This window comes from Mercenaria mercenaria, chromosome 7, assembly GCF_021730395.1.
Source record: "Mercenaria mercenaria strain notata chromosome 7, MADL_Memer_1, whole genome shotgun sequence".
NCBI classification, from domain to species: domain Eukaryota; kingdom Metazoa; phylum Mollusca; class Bivalvia; order Venerida; family Veneridae; genus Mercenaria; species Mercenaria mercenaria.
Window position 1 is genome coordinate 73,588,053 of NC_069367.1, and position 24,179 is coordinate 73,612,231.

Genomic DNA, 24,179 nt, shown 5'->3' on the forward strand with positions numbered 1-24,179 from the left:
TATAGATGTTGCCTGATAGACCAAAGAATGGGATTAAAATTATTTTAAAAAAGGAAAAAATCAATCTAAAAAAGGAAGGGAGAATCTTGAAAAGGTATTTTTGAGTAGGTACGGGTAGTGCCCCCTTTTCAATGCTTAGTTTATCTCGTATAATCTTTTTATAGATAAGGCAGTTACCCAAAATAAAACCCCATTGTATTAAGGGTAAAAGGTAGATTGGAAGTTAAACCCCCCGATATTCAAATTTAATGCATATAAGGAAAAGGGGATGATACTTTTTTCCAAATGTAAAAAAAAATTATACCTAAATTGTTTAATTTCACAACAATTTAAGTATTTCTACAAAGTATTTGTTAATTTTAAAAATTTAACAAAGCGTCTTAATTAACCTTTATTTTTTTTTTTATGTTAAAACCCATTACATTTACAAAATTATGTTAAATAAGTTCTTGGACGTAGAGTAAGCTGAAATCTTTCAGAATTTTTTGCTTATCACAAGTTGTACTTTTTTAAAATTTAAATTAGGTTTCTTTTGCATCAATTTAAGTTTAAAGAGTAAAAGAAAAACTCGTCATTTCTAATATTAAAAGACAGTTTGTTTGATAAAATCTTTGCTAAGCGGTCAGTGTATAATAAATATAGTTCTTATTAAAGTTGCAAGAAGAGTGTATAAGGTTTTTAAAAAGAAAGTTTTTGAGTATTTTTTAAACTATCCAAAGCGTTCCTTACGACGGATACGCAAATCCCCTTTTTATAGAAAATTCCGTGCACAAAAAAAAAAAAAAAAACAAAAAAAAAAAACAACTAAACCCCAAAAAAAAACCAGTTGTAACTTTTTTCCCACGTAAAAAAAGAAACGTAGTTTTAAATAGTTGAAACCCATACGAACAGCTTTAGGTTTTTTTATTTTTAGAATTTTTGTGTTTTTTTCCCAAATACCTCTATTCTTTAGAAAAAAAAAGAGATGAAAAAAATAACCGATCCTTTTTTCCCAAACGAAAAAATTTAAGAAGGAACGGTCATTCAACAAACAGTTTCTCAAATTTTTAAAAATCAAGCCTACATTTTATTAAGAGAGTCTATTTTGTGTTGTTGAAGTTGTAATTTTTTAAAAGGGACTTTATTTTTTTTAAAAAAATTTAAATTTGGGTTTTATATACGTATTAAGATTATTTGTTTTATTTTTTAAAAAGTTTTTTGGGTCTCTTTTAAAACGAAATAAAGAGAACATTTCATCTAAAACAAAACACAACAAAAAAAAAATCACACCACATGATGTACAACATCGCATAAAAAAATTTCATGACAGGGTTAAAAAACCTCTACTGCCGTATTTTTCATATAAACCCTACCCACAAACTATACACCACACTAATATATACAAGTATAACATCAATACATGTATTCACACAAATATAGTGTTTGCGCATATTTAGTTAGATGCCTGCACAACCCCAGCTGGCATAGAACTCTCAAAAAAAAGATCAGTCAAAAAAAAAATTTATATTAATTTATCAAATGTTCAAGTCTTAAAAAGTGGTGAAAAGGATTTTATGCAAATATTAAAAAAAGTGAGTTTTTCCTACGCATACCCCTTCACTGAATTTGTCAGATATTTCAAAAACACGTGGTTTATTTAAACAGATTCGGTGAACACAAAAGATCTCTCAAAAACTGTAATAATACATCTGCAAGGTAATATTTTCCATTCCCGACCTTGTGTATTAAAGTTTTGCATCGGCCGAAAGTATAATTGCTTATACTTGCCAAAGCATGCAAATTTCGGAAAGAAAGATTAGAGATCACGCGAGAGATGTAAAATGCATGACTGGTTTATGCCCAAGAGAAAGATGACCTATGTTCAGATATCTAAAAAAAGAGCAATGTAATGTAATTCTTATTTTATGTTTCAGAAAAAAAGACGGCTTTAAAATTTAAAAGTTAATGGTTCAGATAATACACTCGTTGAATATGTGTCAATCTTTAACTATAAATGTATTCTTGCATAATACTTTATACATATTAATAAATAATATTTGCCAATTCTGTATTTCATCTAAGTTAAGCTATAGACATGGGATTCATTTAAGTTTATTCACTTTTTGGCCAAGGTAAGTTCAGCCGTGGCGTATTCTCTGCTCTGTACTCGGTGCACGTGTCCATTTTGTTTTTTTTGAAATATAGTTCCCATTTAGCGACCAGCATTTGTCTACCTCGTCGGCCATTTTAGTTAATGCACATTAACACTTGGAGTTTGATGCGTGTAAAATCCTCAGATACATAAATGGGGTTTCGCAAAAGCTTTATGCTCAGGAAGTTTATCTTTGACCAGTCTGATGTGAATCTGCCAGCTTATCTGTCCTTGAGTTTATTTCCGCCCCCCCCGCTTTTTCCAAAAATGACTGAGCTGTATCTCTGTTTCTCTTTTAGGTTTAAATCCTTTAAGCTGTTCAGAGTTTTTATAAATGATATCTGGTGTTGGTCAGCATTTTCTGCACTCGGTTTTCACTTTTTTGGGCGTTTTATAGCGCTATTATCTGGTTTCCTGCAGACGGTTGTCGCTTGTTTTTGGTTGTTGGTGGCTGCGCCCAGTTTTTGCCAATTTTATCATCACTCAATTCTGTAATGAGGGGGTTCACCGGGGTATGGGAGCATTTTATGTCAAGTAATTTCACAATCCCTTGATGAATGGCAGTGAGTTGTTAGGACCGGACACGAAAACAGACCTGTGAAATTGACCTCTAGTGTGACCTTGACCTTTGAACTAGGTGTCTGAGTATGGTTGGACACGTGTCTCTGTATGGTGAATATTATGAAATGTGTATTTCAAATCCTTATTATGGATTGCCAGAGTGACAGCCCGGTCAAGAATTTACACGAACCCACACACGGACGTACGGACATTGCAGTTTTGATATGCCCACCTTCGGGGACATAAAACCAATATTATATAATATCATTGACATAGAGAGGTTTATAATACCATTGACAGATTGACATTTCATTCAAATTTGTTAACATGCTGCTAGGATTTTGCCCCTTTTTCAAGTATGCCTGTCAAATTTAAGAACATTGCTATTTTCCACTGATTTAGCCATACAGGTTCAAAATGTAAAACCTGGCTCTAAAGTGTAAAATGCTTTAAGATTTACATGTTGTAAGTCAAACAATTTTCAGCATACAATTACGACTATGTGTACTAAATTGATCCATATATTCAGTAATAAGCGTTTTCCTTCATGTATCATTAAGTTTAAGACATTACCATTGATAGTTCACATAATTCAAATAACTCGGAGACTGGTGGTAGGAACATTTTTGTTTTTCAAAATATCTTAATTCTGAATTCATCAATAAAAACTATTTTAGTGGGTAGGAGTATTTTCTATTGTAAATTGTGGCCATTCTTGACACCAAGTTTTAAATTTTGGCTATATTTGTAGATGGGTTATCATAAAACTTTCAGGATATCTTAGTTAGCTCAAAAGCAAAAATAATGTAAAATTTCAAAAAACTGTTTTCGAAACTGTGATTTTGTCTGATTTTTACAATAGAAAAACTACATCTTTGGCCTTAAAACTGAGATTCTTAGAGATATATTTGAAATTTTAGAAGATCCTGCTACCAACCTCAGAGACCTTTAGAATGATGAATAGTATATATCTGAATTTTACTAAATAAGACTGCAACTCATGAAACACCCTATTACGGATTAGGGGAGTCAAACAGTAGAACTTTTCTTCTAATATGCAGATATATTTAAACTTCAACTTCTATAACAACTGGACCTGCCTGTGATAACACAAATACAATTCTCTTAAAATATGTTATTCAATTTCTATCAAATAAAGAGACATCATATCAACAAAAGTTTTAAAGCTGTCAATTAATCCTGTGATCGGTGGATCTTCAAAAGACAAATGTGGGAAGAACCTTGTTTCTGATTTTATGCTTATTAGTTCATCACACCTCGCTTTAAATTCTGTAACTAACGTCCCAGGCAATACAATAAAAATCTTTTTCCCATTGATGCTTTTATCGGAGCTTGTAAAGCTATTTAGTTTTTTATGCTTTTCTATTTCTGCAAAAACTGTTTGAAAATTACTCCCCTTTAAATCTTTTAATTCTAAGTTTGAATTCTGAGTCAGAAGCACATGTTTCGGAGGCATATATGTATTTGAAAATATCAAACTTATTGAAATATTCTCATTTTTCTTAAATTCTGTCTCGGTTAACTGTTGCAACCTCATTAAGCTAGGAATAACACCTCCCTGGTGAAGAACGCCAAATACAACACTAAATAAAACATTGAAAATTATAAAAATGGCCCAAAATATTTTTCCAAGTTTCTTACTAAAAATAACAACACTTATAACAACAAGTGGGAGGAGTGGAATAAGAAATCTGGCTTCCTGATGTGGAAAACAAGAGAGTACTATAGCAGGAAAGAAAATAAAAAGCCATAGCATGCCTTTAAAATCATTTCTGAGTTTAACTTCTACTGGAATAGTCAGTTCTGCTGTTGATTTGTTTTCTTGGAATCCCTCGTTGTCCTTTCTTAAAACATTCAATAAAATCAAAAATTCTTTTATCACATGTCTAGTCAAATATATAAACATTGGTCCAAATAAAAGTGGCATGTTCACAAGCAAATGGACGTAAAATGGATGATATCCATGTGTGGCTAAATTTGTTGCCATAATGTTGTACAGGATAAAATTTAGTGGTGTAATCACATAGTTCTCTGGCACTTTTCTCCAACCATTCAGTGTGAGTAAAGAAGAAATTTCCATGCCAGAGAAATAAACTGTATCCAGGGTAACAAAGATGAAAGAGAGAATCACGCCAATGATAATGAACACAGCTGCCCTCTTAAAAACATATTTTTCTCCAGAGGGATGCTTGTCACTCCACCAAAGAAATGGTATAGCAGCAAAGATTACAAACGTTGGACGATTAAATACACCAAAAGTAACTGTTACTGCCATGACAGCTATATACATGTATAAACTATTCTGCTCTATAGATTCATTTTTATAACGCTGTTGTTGCCTTTTCTGTGTCTGTGTTTTGGAATTTTCTGAATCTCTTCCAAAATGATATCTTACTTTTGCTTTCTCATCTTGTTTACCTCTTTTAGGTTGTTTAATTTCGCGATCAATTTCTTGATTTCTTTTCCTTAAATTAAATGCATTTTTATGCAAATCATTGAAGGATGAATCTAAATCTTCCTCGTCCACTTCACTATCCTCCCTATCTTCTAGTGGTCTGGACAAATCGGAGAAAAAATCTCTCAATGTATCAACTTCTGAACAGAATCGATTTGCCACTCTTTTTCTTTTACTTACCTCATCTTTTTTTATACACATTAAAATCAATAATACCAAAGTAATAAACAATAATGTTTCAAATGAATTTGAAAAAGTGTGAGTTTGAAAGGTCAGTGTCACATAAGAGCTGGCTAACAATATGTTTGCTGTGTGACCTTGAACTCCTATGACCTTGCAGATCTTGTATACACAATAATCTATCCATAGACTCAATAACGTCATAAGCAGACGATAGCTAGCCACAAGGTGGTATCCTGTCATATGGAATCTTAAAATATCATCTGCGTACTTCAGAAGATGGAAAACTGGCTGGAAGATGATCTGAGGCAGCACAACATTACGCAGAGGGTAAGTAGAGGTAAACTCCCAGGTTCGTATCACACTAATATTCAAAGCATCACCTGAAAAAATATAGTGAACACATTAAAATATTCTCAATCAAAGGCACAAATAATAATGTCATCACCAAATAAAGTATGTGTACTATGCATTTCCTTACATATACAGCTTGCTTACAAATGATTGAAGTACTTGCATGTTTTCTGCAAAAACTAAAATCTTCTCCAGATGTATAAGAGTAGGAGTCTGAATGATATATGATTACGAAAGAACTTAGAACCTTTTCTTGCTTCCTCTCTAATATTTCATTAATCACATTTTGTTAGTACTATAGAAGAAAACATATTGAATAGCTGACCAGCTAGCCTAAGAAATTGTTAAGAATTCATACTTTGTCCAAACAAATCATACCCATAAACACCAGGGTTGGGTTGAGTATTGGGTGTCAGTACTCTAGTTCTAACTGAAGTACTGGACAACTTGGTACTTACTCATGTGAGTCTTGAGTACTTACATTGCTAAAATACTCGAGTATTACTTGAGTACTTATGACTCCCAATACTCCTGAGTATTCCATTAGTACCACGGCATAGATTCAAATTCACTAAATAAATGGTAGCAATCATATTATACTTCTTCCTCATCCTGTTCTACACATTTTACTCTTTAATATTAATTAATCCATTTCTTCTGATAATTTCTTATCAGCACACCAGTGCAAGTTTACAAATTTCAATTTCATCTGTTTTGCAGTTGATAACTAGTATCTTTAAAATTGTTACTTTTAAATTTCTGTTGATTATTGCTTTTTAAGTTCCTGTTTAACAAAATGAAAAGAGGATTTCCGTCTTGGTCAAATTTCACAACGGGCACTTTGTCCAAAACTTGCAAGTTCAAGTGTTCTGGTTCAAAAATTTTATTATTGATACCTTGAGAGCTTTCAAAAGTTAACTACAGTACACTGCTCTAAGATCCCATTTTGTGTCCTAAAAGTACGAACAGACTGTAAGATCAGATGGGTAATATTTTTAAAAGTTCCTTCAATCACATCACCAACTATACCATTAGGTATGTCAAAATGTTGATGTTCTGATTATTTTGACATGTTCCAGTGTCGAAATATGACACTAAATACTAGGTTACTTTAATTGCCCTGAACCTGTGATTTAAGTGTGAATGTTGATTGAAACGTGTTCAATCTCAACAAAATGTTAATCTGTTAATATGTTGATATGACATAATTGTTGTTTCTACACACTTTATATATGCTACAGTAATATTAACAATGATTTATTGTAAAAAATCAAAACAAAAATTCACAAAACCAAATACAATATGCCAAAATTTTAGTACTTTTAAAAACTAAAAAATATTCACATGTTAGTACTGAACAAAATATTCATGAGTACTGAGAACGAGTACCAATATTTTTCATCAGTACTTAGTACTAGTGAGTACTGGAAAAAATAGTACTTGTACTCATAGCACTTGAGTACTCAATCCAATCCTGGTAAACACACTGCTTAATCAGTACTGATAAGTGTTTCCTGGTGTTGATTCAAATTCTGATAATTACAGATGCCAACCTGCTGGCAGGAAAAAGGTTTAAAAGCTAAAGATTGTCAGACTTGTTTCCAAGGCTACTTACCAGCAACAACTTCTACTGCCTGGAAGAATTCATCAGGATGTATATACCCACTCTGTGGTAACACTGACCAACAAAGTCGTAGGAGTAACAGTATGGTCCACACAGACGACATACTTCAGCAGTACAACTGTACAAAACTGTAATAAACAATAAATTGTGTTAGTAAGCATCGTATAATTGTAACACAAAGCAGATTGTGTACTTAATATTTAAAATCTGACATTCTGTTCTAAAAGAATTTCAAATAAATATACCTGTATAAAAGTTTATCTTTTCTATTTTCAATATATATCAACATTAATAAAAGTTGATGGCAATGTAATTCAACTGTAATCATAATGTTATCAAGATTACAGCTTATTTTACAATGAAATCAATTGAATTACAATTCCCTGTAATCAGAAATTAGTTGATTACTGATGACTCAAAATTACATATGGAACTGTAGTCAATTACAACCAGTACCATAACCCCAGTTCTGCAGAAGATATGCTTCATGGTAATTCAACCAAATGAAAAAGTAACATAACACTAGCTGTTTGTAAACCACATAATGTTCCCTATGATACCTATTTGGAGGAAACCAGGTATGAATTTTATAGTTTCAAGAAAGCTGTTACCCTACCTGTTACCCTGTTTACCTAATGACCCTGAAACAAAAGGGATAATTTACTGACCTTAGGCAAATGACAGTCATCCTATGATGTTTGGAGGCTGTAGACCCAGTTGTTCTCCAGTACTGATCAAACAGTTTCCACTCTCAAGATCATTGTGATCTTGACTTTTGACCTCCTCATTTAAACCTCCATAACACGAATGAGCCATTTACTGACCACAGGCAATCACCGTATCAAGTTTCATGGCTATTGGCCTAAGCATTCTCCAGTTATTAATTGAAATAGTTTTCAGTTCCAAAGTCACTGTGAGTTTGACTTTTAAAATATTGACCTTCTGTACACATTCACCCAACTAAACATGATGGTCGTACACCTCAGAACTCTGCAGTTACTGGATGTGAGTTGACTTACAGAAACCCAAACCATTAGAGGTCATCAGTACTGACCACAAATTATCATGCTATGAAGTCTGATTACTGTAGGCCCCTGAGTTTTCTACTTTAATATTGATTTTGAAACCAAACGGTCTAACAGCGGACCATCTGAAAAACTGACCAACAACAGTAAAACAAGAGGGTCATGATGACCCTGGATCACTCACCTGAGTAATATGAGCTACATGTTTCAAATGTCAAACTGATTCTAAAATATTAAGAAAGTAGGTCAGTAGGTTACATACATGGTCACTGAAAGTCAGTTTTAAGATCGGTGTGCAAAACTGAATATGTCATCCAAATTTCAAGGCTGTATCTTAAAAAACAAGACAGTAGATCAAGGTCACAGTCAAGTGACCCTTAATTACTTGGGGTCATCAGGTAATTATAATTTAACAGTCTAGGAAATATGATCAGATAATTTTTGAAGTATTTTTTTCCTATATAACCCATATACAAGGGACCCCCGGGGCGGGGCCTCTATTCACCTCAGGGGCATAATTTGAATAATCTTGTTAGAGAACTACAAGGCAATGCTACAAACCAAATATCAAAGGCCTAGACCTTGAACTTCCAGACAAGAAGATTTTTAAAGTTTTTTCCTATATAAGTCTATGTACAATTAGGGATCCCCTGGGTGGGGCCTCTTTTCGCCTCAGGGGCATAATTTGAATAATTTTGGTAGACGACCACTCAGCATTGCAACATACCAAATATCAAAAAGCTAGGCCTTGCAGTTTCAGACAAGAAGATTTTTAAATATTTTTCCTATATAAAAGTCTATGTAAAACTTGGGACCCCCTGGGTGGGGCCACTTTTCACCTCAAGGGTATAATTTGAATAGTCTTGGTAGAGGACCACTATGCAATGCAACATACCAAATATCAAAAGCCTAGGCCTTGCAGTTGCAGACAAGAAGATTTTTAAAGTGTTTCCCTATATAAGTCTATGCAAAACTTGGGACGCCCGGGACGGGGCCTCTTTTCAACCCAGGGTAATAATTTGAACAATCTCGGTAGAGAACTACAAGGCAATGCTACATACCAAATACCAAAGGCCTAGGTCTTGTGGTTTCAGACAAGAAGATTTTTATTTTTTGTTCCTTTATATGTCTATGTAAAAATTGGGACCCCCGGGGCGGGGCCTCTTTTCACCCAGGGACATAATTTGAACAATTTTGGTAGAGGACCATTAGGTAATGTCACATGCTAAATATCGAGGCTCTAGGCCTTGTTGTTTTGGACAAGAAGATTTTTTAAGTTTTTCCTTTCGGTTGCCATGGCAACCAGAGTGCTGTGTGGAACTCAAGTCTTTGAACAGTTTTGAAAGGGGGCCACCCAAAGATCATTCCTGTGAAGTTTGGTGTAAATCTGCCCATTGGTTTTGAAGAAGAAATTTTTTTTTAGAAATTGTTGACGGACGCACGTCCCACGGACATGGAGCGGTCACAAAAGCTCACCATTGTAAGATTATAGATATGGCTTACCTACTGAATCAGCTTATTTCAATTTTGTGAAAGTAACTTTTATATTAAAACTGAAAGAAGAGATTTACTTTATGCAGATTCAATATGAACATGATGCATGTTATATTTAAAATAAATAGATTATGACTGTTCAACAGTGTTTAGCAACGATAAGGGTAAAAGGAAAACATAAACAATATACTTATATACTTGTTTGATGAGATACATCAATCTTGTCATGGCAAACATACAAGTAAATTGACCTCCATGAATGTGGCTATTTCAAGCCATTTCTTAGAAATCCTAAATCAATAGCAGTGCTATAGCAGATTATTGTCGTAACGTCACTTCCTGTTTGTTTGTGAATCAGTAGTAATAACGGAAACTAACCGTACACAATGCTTTGTTCATTCAGGATCATCAAGTCTTCTAAAACTTCAAATATATTTGTAGAGGGGAATCTTAATGCATTATACAGCAGCTGAAAATTTACTGTTTTTTCATCGCTGTCAATAATCCACAAATGATTTGCAAATATTGGTCCATTATACATGTATTAGATAAACTTTTCCTCAAATTACAAAACATCATATATATTGAAGGAGATAAAATATCTATGTTTACTTTTAGAAATAAAATTCCACAGATTGAAAGTAAATATATGATCTTTGGTATTTTGATAAAATAACAACATAAATGGGTGCATGTGCCTTAATTTTCTTGTTATTAATTTTGTGTTTATCAACTTATTTGGGTTTCTGGGACGAGGTTTCCTGCTGAATTTCAAATATTTTTCATTAAAGGGTTTGATATCCTAATTAATATTTATCAAAAGTGTTTTTACAATAAACTACTCAGTATGGACAGGGGTTTTTTGATAATCAGTTAATCATCATGAGCAGAAAATTGTTTGTGAAATATTCCCTTGTATCATGTTATGGTCATCTAACATGTGGAAACTTTCAGTCACAAATAATGCCCCAAATATTATTAAAAACCAAAAAAGGTTTGTTATAATTTAACATCATTTTGTCTGATCTATTTGAGCCTATCTTATTTCACATGATTTATTTTGGTTCCTCAGTTATTTGCGTTTCGAAAGATTATGTAAAAATTCAATTGAAAAGAATGGGCAGTGGTATACATGAACCATTTAGTTTCAAGTTTAGGTGAATATTTATTTTAAATTTTATTTGATATATACTTTGCAACAAAATTATTGATGTATCTGGTAAAGGGAGGTATATACTCCTAGACAATCCCTTGCAGGATTGTCTAGACGTATGGATTTGTACACAGACACTTCATATTCATACTTCCCTAGTTAACATTACTAATTTGGCTTATCGTTAGGGCTTACTTTAAGACAATAAAACATCTTAAATCTTCTGTTTACTTAGTGTAGCTGATACTTTTCTGTGATTAAAAATAGCACTTAAAATTAAGCATAGAGGTCTGAAAATAGGTGGGATCGATTCATACCACACCGGGCTATCCTGACCATGTAATCAGTAGACAGACATGTGCCGAAATGTTTCTATCAGACTATGCATGTCCCGCCGGTGTACCGAAATAATGCGCGTGCTACTTAACCAACTGAAATGAGTGCACATTGGGCAAAGTTGGTGTATTGGCCAAAATAAAGTGCCTCAGTCGTGCCTATCAGACCACTGTCAGTCACCAGAGGCACTGGTCTAGTGTAAACATTTTTTTCAAAAATCCTTTTTTTCCCACACAAATGTACTGTTAATACGTTAATATACGGTAACTAGTCAAATGAAAAAACAAATCAACAACCAAAAATGTGGTCACAGTATCATATACACTGACAAGGTGAACAACGCAAGCATAATGCTATGGAATATTACTCAGGTATACTTTTGTAGAACATGCCAAAATCGGAGTTTATACACTTGCAACCTCTTCATGCACTATCGCCCTTTCGAAACATTCAAAAGCTTCCCTGAATATAAGACTGACCCCATAAATTACTTAAAAATATACAGAAAAAGTCTCTACAGATGAAATGTTTCAGTTATCTACTCTAGTCCAACTAATTTGACGCGATCCTAGGAAATATTCAAAATAGTAGAGGAAACTGAAACTGTCATCGCTACCGATTTGGGTTTAAATGCTGATTTTGTTGCGAATATGATATAAATTCAAATAAAACTTACATGCATCAAAAGGGGATTCAATCCCTCATTGATGTATGTAAAAATTATCATAAAATTTCCAAAATTACGAATTTTCTGGTGATTTAAACCTATGTATGTACTGAACACGATTACCGTTTACCGCATCTACACGGCAATATGCGCAAGCAATAAAACCAATAATCCTCCATTATTTTGGTCCTTCGAAGTTTTGACGGTTAGATTGCCCGTCACAAATATAAAACAATCTGACCACTAAACTATCTATTCCGGTTAGCGGACATGTTCCCTGTTTGAAATCACTAGGGATAATGATATATGATACTGTGACAGGATTTTGGTCCTCGATTTGTGGAAAAAAAGCTTACACTAAACCAGTGCCTACAGGTGTATCATACTAGCTAGTATAAAAACGCGTTAAACCTAACCGCCAAATGAATTCAGTTAGACAGGTGACCGTAAATGTCCTCCCTGAATGGGCCTGGTTGACCAAAACAAAATTTTACAAATGATGTAAATACCAAATTAAATTGTGGACAACGTCATGTTGTAATAACTTGCATGGGCACCGTTGAAATCCAGATCAAAAGACGACTTGATAGTCATGTTAGTTTTTAAAAAAAACAACATTACATTTCAAAGTGGGAACATCTTTCCTAAATAAAATACACCCGAAATTTTGGATTTAAAATATTTAAAATTTTCAGGTTTCAGGGTAAATATATTAAAGGTTTTTTTGAGGATGAATATTTAGTAACTATTTGTTACTATCTAAGAAAGCGTTTCTTCATAAAGATCAAACCAGACACCAAATCTGTAGGCAGAGTGTAATGAATTAATTAAATTGATCATTTTTTGTTTGCCATAGATAGTAATATTTACCTGTAAACAAATGCTAGGCTGAATTCAAACATTTTAATCATGTATCTAGCTGTCAATGGGTAAAAACGGAAGTGTAACAAAATTTTATAATGCAGAAAAGAGTAAAACGAAGAAATAAGTTGCCAAAGTTTAAAAACCTTTCTGCGAAGTGAATGTTTAAACATACATGTAATTAACACTACATTTATACAAGTTAAATAAACTTTTGTAGGCAGAGTGTACACAATTTCTGAATAATATATATCTTGTCGAAGATGTTTAAAGACATTTTAAAAAGTCTTATTTTTATGATCACGTTCATGTTATAAAATTAAACTAAGATGAATTACTAAAATTGCTCTACTTCCTGTGCAACATATCCTTTGACATAACATTTCATCTTTGAAACTTCTGTTTGTCAATATGTGCAATAAATGCAGTTTAGCAAGTTATTATGTTAAGTGTAAATACTTTCATTGAAAAATACTTCATTTATGAACAAACCGGATGGCTAGAAAACCCGTAGAGGACAGGCTAGGCGTCCAGTTACTGGACAACTAGAATGCAGATTTATTAGGTGCCGAGTAAAAGGACAGCTAGACACTTCCTAATTAAAATGATTATGAAGAGTACCATGTAGATGTAGATACAAAGACTGTGCGGTTTTAAATTCTAAAGATCCACATGAGAGCACGCACATGCACACCAGCAATGTTACAGAGAACTGAGTTATGTTAAAAACATGGTACATAGCAAATACCGGTATTCAGTTTTTAGCTAGACTATTCAAAGAATAGGTAGAGCTATTGGACTCACCCATGCGTCGGCGTCGGCGTCCGCTTCGGCGTCCGCTTCGGCGTCCCGATTTGGTTAAGTTTTTGTATGTAAGCTGATATCTCAGTAACCACTTGTGGGAATGGATTGAAACTTTACACACTTATTCACTGTGATAAACTGACAAATTTTGCACAGGTTCCATAACTCTATTTTGCTTTTTTACAAAATTATGCCCCTTTTTCGACTTAGCAGTTTTTCGGTTAAGTTTTTGTAAGTAAGCTGGTATCTCAGTACCCACTAATTGGAATGGATTGAAAATTCACACAATTGTCCATTGTCATGACCCGATATGCATTGTACAGGTTCCATAACCTTGTTCTGCAATTTTACAAAATTATGTCCCTTTTTCGACTTTAATATTCATTCAATTGGCAAGGCTGTTGAATAGTCGAGCGTAGCTGTCCTCCGACAGCTCTTGTTTCATATGGACTGAGTGAGTGAGTTGGGTTTTACGGTGAATCGACACAAAAAGGTCATATATCGCCGAGAAGAAGTTATATTAAAAACGCAAATTGTAAAGCATATCTAAAATCATTTATGTAAAAATGTAAAGCATATCTAAAATCATTTATGTAAAAATGTATATACGTATTTGTTAAAAATATCAGCTGCAAACATAATAATATTGCAAAAGATGTGAATAAAATATGAAATGTTCAGATTTTTTTATAAATCCCTATCTGCTTTAAAAAAGATAAAATATTTCCTACTGAAACTTTTTCAAATAACTCTTTCAAAGACTGAACGTCATAGTATGTACTGCATGCGCTGTGGAGCAAAGTCCACACAGTCGATTAAAACATGTTTAATAGTTAGCGGTGTTTGACATGGTACACATTAGGGTTGATCTTCTTTATTCATATGATAAGAATGAGTCAAACGGGTATGACCTATTCGACAACGAGAAAGAACAACATCCTCCCTGCGAACAGATCTGTTCCCTTGGTGCCATATCTCTAGAGTAGATTTAATATCATGAAGTTTATTGAATGAAGCATTGTTCCGTGACAATTGCCATTTAGATAAAATGTATTTGTTTATATTTGGCCTAAAATTGGTATGTGGTAATTTCAAATTAGATTGTGATAATGAAAGGGATTTCTTTGCTGCAGTATCAGCATCCTCGTTTCTATGAATACAAACATGACTAGGAATCCAACAAAATATAATGGACATTTTAAAGATAGTTCATGAACCCTGAGAATAATATTTTGAATGAAAGTATTTTCCATATTTCGGTTATGATGACTGTAAAACAGAAAGCGAGTCGGAAAAGATAAGAATAACTGGCTGCCATTCAGTTTAAGCCACAAACTTATTTGTTTAAATTTATTTAACTACACATGTGACAATTTTGGTGTGACTTGCATATTTCAGAGCTTTACCTGTTTACTGTATGTTTCAGGACAGTCACATCCTTAATGAGTAGGCATATATGTCACTGTGACCTGCCTTTGTTCTTTTATCTGTGAGCACCATCTGGCAACTATTTTCCATTTCCTATCAAACGTATATCCTCAAAAGCAATGTAATCTTGTTATGGCGCCGGTCATACAGCGATTGAACTGTCCACCCGTTTGTCAAGGTGAGCCATTGTGATCACCCTGTGTCTGTTGTGTGTTGTCAACAATTTGACTGTTGACACTCTAGAGGTCACAATTTGAGACAAATTTTAATAAAACTTGGTCAGAATATCACCCTCATTAAAATCTTAGGCGAGTTTGTTTTTGGGTCATCTAGGGTCAAAAACTAGGTCACTAGGTCAATTAATAGGACCTTGTTAACACTCTATAGGCCACATTTCCTACCTCATCTTTATGAAACTTTGTAAGAATGTTTGTCTCTTTGAAATTGAGGTCAAGTTTAACATTCTAGAGGCCACATATTCTGTTTGATATTCATTGTTTGCCTCCATCAAATCTAGGTCAAGTTTAAAACTAGGTTACCAGAGGTCAAAAACTAGGTCACTAGGTTGAATCATAAAAAAAACTTGTTAACACTCTAGAGGCCATAATTTCTTCATAAAAATTTTGTCAGAATGTTTCTCTCTATGAAGTCTACGATAAATATAAACCTTGTTATGTCATGTCAAGAACTAGGTCACTAGGTAAAATTTTAGAAAAAAAACTTAACACTCTAGAGGCCACATTTTCTGTTTGATCTTCTTTCTCATATTGTTTGTTTTTATGAAATCTAGGCCAAATTAGATACTAGGTTATCTGAGGTAAAAACTATGTCAGGTGAGCGATTCAGGGCCCTCTTGTTTAACGTGTCATAGGTGACAGGTTGTTATGTCTGCAAGCATATTTAATGCAATTTGCCTGCAGAAGAGTTTGCAAAACACTGCAAGAGGTTAAATTAGTCTGCAGATATTTTACCTTTTACCTATAGAGTCATAAATATATTTATAGATTATATGTAGGTTATTTACTTAAATAAATGTTTTCTTACAGGGAAGTAGATCTGAACAAGAGAGACTTCTAAAACAGAGCAGTACATTGTATATTGGAAAATTGTCAATCTACACAACAGAAGAGCAGATTCATGAACTGTTTAGTTGATGCGGCGATGTAAAAAGAAATTATCTTAAGGCTTGACAAAGTCAGGAAAACACCGTGTGGCTTTTGTTTTGTGGAGTATCCTTTTATTTAAGTGCTTTCCATTCTTTTCCATAGAAAATACAACGACACTGTACTAAGACTACCAATCCACATGTTAGATGTTCTAGGTTCTGATATATCTCTATGATGTCTCTTGGATGTCTTTTAGTCATACGTACAGGTACAAAGTGTATGGATGCTATATTTGAGTCATGCATGTCCGTCCGTAAATGTTCAATCCGCCTATCATATTCATGTCTGAAGCATCACTCAATAACCATTCAAGTTATGGACTTTAAACTTGGCACATTAGTAGATTGCAATAAGATGATCACATAGACCAGGTTGGTAGGTCAAAGGTCAAGGTCACAAATGGAGCTTAAAGGTCAAATTTGACCCTCATATTTTGTGTCCATAACACATGACTTGATAACTGTTTACGGTATTGACTTTAAATTTGGCATATAGGTCGGTAATAATGAGATTTGCAGAGTGCTTGAACCTGGTATGTAGGTCAGAGGTCAAGGTCACAGCAAGGTCAGATCTGTCTGTCATATTTTGTGTACAGAGCATAACTTGATAACCATTCAAGGTATTGACTTCAAACTTGGCATATACATGTAGGTAGGTGATGGTGAGACAATACGTGGAGTGCATGAACTTGGTCTGTAGGTCAAAGATCAAGGTCACAAATTGAATTCAAATCTGTCCTTTATAACAAAAATCTAGAGCGCATGAACTAGGTCATCATATATTTTGTCCAGATCATCACTGAATAACCATTCAAGGTAATACTATTGACTTTGAACTAGGCATGCAGGTACAGTGAAACACCGCTCGCTCGAGCATCGATGACTCGAGTACACGGGCTCGCTCGAGCATTTCGTGGGGTCCCGGCCAATTTCCTTCTATTTTCTATGTGAAATTACCATGGCTGGGTCGAGCATCGATAACTCGATCGCTCGAGCATAACATCTGGCCCCTGTGTATTAATTTACTCTTTGTTGCTTCTGGCAAACTCGAGCAGAGGTATCGAAAATTTTCACACCTTCGGTTGTCAGAATATATCGGTTAATTAAAAATTTTAACACACCGTTAGAATTGCGTAGTCTACTCCACGACTATCCTAAATGTTTGTTTGTCGGTATATTTGATCTGATAATGAGAATAATTATTGATAAAAGGTTGAAGAAAAGTTTTATTGATCAGAGATGAATGACTGCTTACTTAAATCTTCTCTTCTGCTGGATCGAGAAGATTGTCATGAGATCTTAGTACTGTTTGCATGCAAATGAAGGAAATAATATAGCCTTTTCATAAAATTGAGAAGATAATTTTGATATGCACTTGTTGATAAATAAAAATAAATAGTCCTTGTTGTTTCTTCACAAGTCCCATTTACAAATTACGTATTGAAATGTCTATCATAGATAACGTTTGTAATACGTTTTCTTTTTGAAAATGTCACAAGTATGTTATTATTACGCATCACCGTTTACTCTGCAAATGGTCGCGATGACAATTGATTTTGGTAAAACAAACTTCAATTTTCTTCTTATGTTGGTCAATGTTCGGGTCGCTCGAAACCATGTATAACTCGAGCATTTTGTTCATCCCCTTGCGGTTTCGAGCGAGCGGTGTTTTACTGTAAATGGCAACAATGAGACGATGAGCAGAGCACATGAACTGCAACAATTCCTCCTCCCCCACCCCCTCTTCTCTATTCAGTTTTTCAGTTTATTTTGCCTTATTATTCCATCACCACTGCCGCTATTCCCCAGCTCCCCCACCCCCGACACTGCCACATGACATCCTCCTCCTCCATCCCCACTCCTATTTTTTTTTTTTTAATTTTACTTCCTCCTCCTCTTATCTAGAATGTCAGGCATATATTACCTTTAATTTACTCGGCTGAGAAAATTCCAGAGGTTTCCATGGAATAACTGTGAATTTCCATGGAAGTCCAGACTCTGGAGTATTCGGACAGACTTTCCGGAGTTGGATATGAAATACTGCACAAAACTGTGGAAAAATGTCCAGGGATTTCATGGACAATTTTTCCGGAGTGATTCCACGGACGTGCATGGACAATTTACCGCAGTTGTCCAGGAAGTGCTACTGACAGTATTATTCAATAGCAATATATGTGATATTTATGAGACTTTTTTGTGGGTCCTGTATAGTGAGCAATAACACTTACAAGCAATATGATTTTATTGCATGCGATCGCATTGCAGTTTCAAACACTATAATGATATGTATGAACAAGGAAAATGTATGGTTTTTAATAAACATTTGCCAGAATGTGGGTGACCGGAATATATTTTAAACATATACACTTGTGAACAAAGATCAATTATACAAAAATAATGATGAAATCATTCAAATAAAAGTACCTAAAGTCATCTGTTTTAAATATATGCATATTATTTATAAAATATTTGTGAAGCCTTTGGTTACTTTAGCATTCACTGTTTTATGCTATGTAATGAATAATACACAAAAGCACATGCATGTGTTTAATAAGCATAATTAGAAATTAATGCATTGTTTCATTGGTCAGTTATGTAAACAAACTTACTTGAGCAATTTATAGAATCCCAAAGATTAACTATGAATTGTATTACCACTCATAATAAAGTTTCACTAATTTCTACACAACTTGTTAACATCAGACTTCTAGTTACACATTTTGAAAATTCTTTTTAAGATCAGTTGATCTAATTGGCTGAACTTGATCACATGGTATTCCCAGTCTGAAGCTAATTGTTTTCTGATGTGTTTGAAATCCCTCAGAAGATAACAGAGTTATTTTCCAGAGTTAAACAACTAGAAATATTTCTAAGTGCTTCATTTCCGCAGTGTCAGTGAACACTCCATGAACATTTTGAAAGATTTCCATCTGGAGTGATTTCCAGAAATGGCTATGGAAAATCTCCACTTTCCATGGAAGTTTTGCATTTGTCCGCAGTTTTTCCATAGTTACTCTGGAATATGTAATAAACATAAGACCCATATCTTAGGTATTTGGTATTTGATATTGTCTAGTGGTCAACTATCAAATTTGACTGATCAAATCATGACCCTTGGGTCAAAATTGACTGCGCCCCGGGGTCAATAGTTTTTACATTAGCTTTTATAGGTAAAAACCTTTAAATGATTTTTTCCTAAAACCATAAGGCCCAGGGCTTAGGTATTTGGTATGTGGCATGCTCTATTGTTTCTTTACCAAGATTGTTCAAATCATGACCCTGGGGTCAATATAGCCACGCCCGGGTGGTCCCTTGTTTTACATAGACATATTTGTTTTTTGAAGCAATGGCAAAAAAATTTGGACCATAAGTGTAATGTTTGATAAATATTTCAATACTCATCTTGAATAGTCTTAATCGTGACATACTGACTTACTTTTTCGTTTTTGAAGTTTAAGCATAGAAATTTGAACCACATGTCTAATTTCTGATACAGATTTCAATACTCATCTTGAATAGTCTTAATCATGACCTACTGACCTACTTCCTTGTTTTTGAAGGTACTGCATAGAAATCTGGACCACGTTTATAACTTTTGATACAGATTTCAATACTTATCTTTAACCTTCGTAACCCTGACCCATTGACCTACTTTCTTTTTTTAAGCTACAGCAAAGCGATTTGGACCACCTGTATAATGTTTGATACATATTTCAATACACGTCTTGAATAATCTTAATCGTGACCTACTGACCTACTTTCTTGTTTTTGAAGTTTCGGCATAGAAGTTTGGATCACCTGTATAATATTTGATACAGATTGCAATACTCATCTTAAATAATCTTAATCAAGACCAACTGACCTACTTTCTTGTTTCTGAAGATTCAACATAGACATTTGGACCACGTGTATAATTTTGATACAGATTTCAATACTCATCTTGAATAGTCTTAATCATGACCTACTGACCTACTGTCTTGTTTCTGAAGGTACAGCATAGAAATTTGGACTACGTGTATAACGTTTGATACAGATTTCAATACACATCTTTAATATTCTTAACCCTGACCTACTAACCTACTTTCTTATTTTTGAAGCTACAGCAAAGAGATTTGGACCACTTGTATATTTTGTTAACATATTTCAGTAGTTATCTTGAATAATCTTAAACATGACCTACTGATCTAGTTTTTTTGTTTTTGAATTTGTTTAAGCAAGCAACTAAACTCAGGTGAGCGATATAGAAAACAAAGACAAATATCAAACAGGGAACGCCACGTACCAAAATCGCAGCCTCCCCAAAACGAAACCTACAGCACGCAGACGTGCACACCACAAACACACACACACACACACACACACACACACACACACACACACACGCGCGCACACACACAAAGCCAACACATGAGGACAAAACGAATAAAGGAACACAGTGGGGTACCGCCTTGGAACGGTCAGTGGCAAAAACACCACTGGGGAGCTTAAACCGGTTTATGGTGCGCACCCAACCTCACTCTTACCCCCACCATGTTCCAAAGACACGGGACAGTGTAAATAAAAGTAATCCCCTCCAGGTGAATCTCTAACACACGTAACGGAAACAAAAAGGGATGGCATGTAAAACATAAAAATGCTCGTGTATAAATATATAAAAAGCAAACCTTTAGAACCAAAAACGTATGTACTCAATGCCTTTTCAGAAGACAGAGCAACAAGAGAAACACCCTTAAGGGCCCAACGAAACAGGCCAGAAGACAGATATCAAAACAGTTCAGTCCTGGTAGGATTTAAAAACTAATAGGGCAATCATGGCCATCTTGTTTTTAAATGGCATTCACACTTCCAAAGCAGTAGATATAACTTTTAAGGTATATTAGATCCAAATTTCATATTTAAAAACATGAACAATATCTTAACATAGAATTAGCAACTTTATATGTATTAACAATACTATACATGAGGTTTGAAATAGTACACACTGTACACATGTATAGATAAACGTAGCATTAATGTGTCCTTCCATTAAAAGCTGGGTTTTTTGTGTTTTGTTTTTTTGTTTTGTTTTTTGTTAACAATTAACTTTTTCTGCATGAAATTTAACTATGAATGTAGCTCTGTATGCAAATTAATTTATATATTTAGTGAAGTTTAATACATTTGATGGTTTACATATTCAAAGAAAATATCTAAAGATAAAATATTTTAGTGAAAGATGTCAAATTGGACATCTTTAAAGGCTCATAATGCCTTTGATCCACATTCTATGTTGTAAACAAGAAATACTTTAATTTCTTTTTAAATCTTATTTTCGATCATTGTTTTCTCATATAAGTGTCAAAGGCTTGAATATGGGTTAGCATAGTAGAAAGTATTACTCAATTTGATGTTTTGATAACCTGCCTTTATAGTTCTAGCAGTAAACCTTCATGTGATTTATCGAAATTAGTGCTTTTCTAGCCATCTAAGTATGCACAACATCTATTTTGGCAGCTGCTTTATCTGTTTTTAAATTGAAAATTTTAAGCCTAATGGAACTTTAAATTAAATAGTTATACAGTTAATTACTCTAATGTATATAACGGGTATCGATACAGGTGTAAAGTGGATGATGCAAATTACCTTAGCATCCAGAAATTACGTTCACATGAGAGGTTGAGCACTTTAAAAGCTAACTTGTGAGAGACCTGCACGAGAAGTTCGAAGTTTATGCACTGTAATGATTTATGGAGGGTGTTTGTTCTTTAAAGATATATCACAGGAGTAGTTTTATGTTTGTTTACAATTATTTCACAATTGATTATTAATTTGTTTATATTAACTAAATGTCATTTTCAACTGTATGGCAGTACTGTCATAGGTCTGTGAATTTAGAAGAGCAGCTTTCAAAGTTTCACGCACCTCTAAACCATGGTAGATGCTGTTTACGCGGTTATAATCTTTAAAAAATGGCTTTACCTTTTGGACTTTTGTCCACATATTTTTCAATACTCATATAGATCAGTAGCTTCGCTCCATAGCAAAATTGATTTCGACAATTAAGAGGACTTGACAAGATTTGCTAGAGAGTTACACAAGGAATTTTTACGCGGAATTATTTGAAACTGGGTCAGCGGTTTCGGACAACAAGATTTTGTAAAGTTGCTACTATACTAATATGCATGTAGGAAAAGTGACAGCGCCCTTCGATGAAATGTTGCTTTGAACAAACACTTTAGCCGTTCACGTAAGGAATGATTGTGGGATTGTTTTTCAAAATCAATGCAACAGTTTCTCATAGACCATTCTTAAAGTTTGCGTTTTTTACAAATAGTAAATAGCAGCCAACCCATCTAGTGGTGATATATTTAAACATTCGGAATTATTTTAACAGTATTGTTATCGAATCAAATTCTCCTCAAATCGGGCCAGTAGAAGATTTTTTGAAATGAAAACATTTAAAGTTCTCAATACTTACTTATAGCAAAACTTGATCACTCCCCTTAAAGGCAATGAATTTTGACAAGTATAAATGATTTAACCTTGAAACATTTCTTTTAGTCCTGAAAAGAGTTCATGTCACCTTGTTCGCGGGTAAATAGAAAATGTTAAGCTTGTTTTAAGAAGGCTAAACCATATCCCATTCAAATTTGTGAAATGCCATTCTGGCATCTTTGCTCGGAATGATGCATGCGCGGTATTCAAGATAGCGGTCAAAATTGGCGTCTGAAACAATAAAGTTGACGATGCAGTTGATAATCGATCATTTCTTACGTTTTAAACATCATTAACAAACATTTATAGTATGAACCGTTCCATGTGAAAACCTTTATAAGTGACATGATATAATTATTGCATGATAAACACACGAAAATTAGTGTTTTCTTAATGTTCATGTAGAAACTAGAAACTAGTATTTTGTAATTCAGTTACCTCAGGCAAATCAAACTTTACATTATTTTACAAATAAACATTACTTATGTTGTCATGGCAACCAAAATTCCAAAGCACCCAAACACCACGAGAATAAAGAGTTGTATAGAAAAAAGCCCGTGATGAAACCCAAAATACAGATTTTTCAGTAATGTCATTTTAAAAAGTTTACAAATGTTCAAATGTATCATGTTTAGTTAGTGACAATTTGTCGCATAAATGACATGCAAAATGCACACTATACACGACGACGTCTAATATCAAGCTTAACATTTTCTACCTATCTGCAAACAATCCAGGAAAAGAATGCAATCTCCCGTCAGAACTATTTGAATTATATTTATAATCATACAAGCAGTTCATGACACAATGTCTTTTGAATTTTCATTATTATTATTAGCTCTGGTTCTAAACGTGTACGAATTAAGCGGACTAGCCACTAGCCAACAACCATCCGTTCAAAAGCTGTGATAAAGCTAAGCTTGAGCATCATTTGTTTTAAGAGCAAACCTTATCGATCTATTTTGCAACTCCGTAAAGGATTAGAGAGAAACATACAGATATTTATTAAGCGTATTCATGTTTATGCAGGACTAAGTTTTATATAATTCTATTGCAAAACTTTAAGGTTATCTTATTTGAAGTTTTAATACAGTGTTGTTTTTAAACATTAAAATTACTCTTATATTTTTTCAAATATATTTTCTTCGATAAAACACTGAATACAACTTACTTGTATTTTTCTGCTAGTGCAGTTTACAAATATCCTCTCTTTTCACAATCGGCTATCCAAGTGAACACAAAATGTTCAAATACGAATACTCTGTCGCAGCTGAGTAACTTATACCATGAAATCTGATAAGGCCTAAACAAATTGTTTGTTTCCGGTATCCCGACCTACCCTAAATTTTTGTCCCACCCCTAAATGTTTTTATGGCCTTGGAGAATTTTTTTTCAACATTTTTATACAAGACAATGACAATTATCTTTGATAAATCGTATTGCCTT

The 24,179-nt window shown here is 33.9% G+C and overlaps 1 protein-coding gene across 1 annotated transcript; it reads right to left on the bottom strand.

Moving 5' to 3' along the window:
* Nucleotides 1-2,870: 2,870 nt before the first annotated feature.
* On the bottom strand, nt 2,871-23,965 carry LOC123553931 (GPI mannosyltransferase 4-like). The gene is made up of 3 exons (XM_045343679.2): nt 23,905-23,965; nt 7,318-7,454; nt 2,871-5,731 (listed from the first exon to the last, which is right to left on the bottom strand). The coding sequence occupies exons 2-3, from the start codon at nt 7,427-7,429 to the stop codon at nt 3,828-3,830; spliced, it is 2,016 nt and encodes a 671-aa protein (XP_045199614.2). The 5' UTR covers nt 7,430-7,454; nt 23,905-23,965; the 3' UTR covers nt 2,871-3,827.
* Between the last annotated feature and the right edge of the window lie 214 nt (nt 23,966-24,179).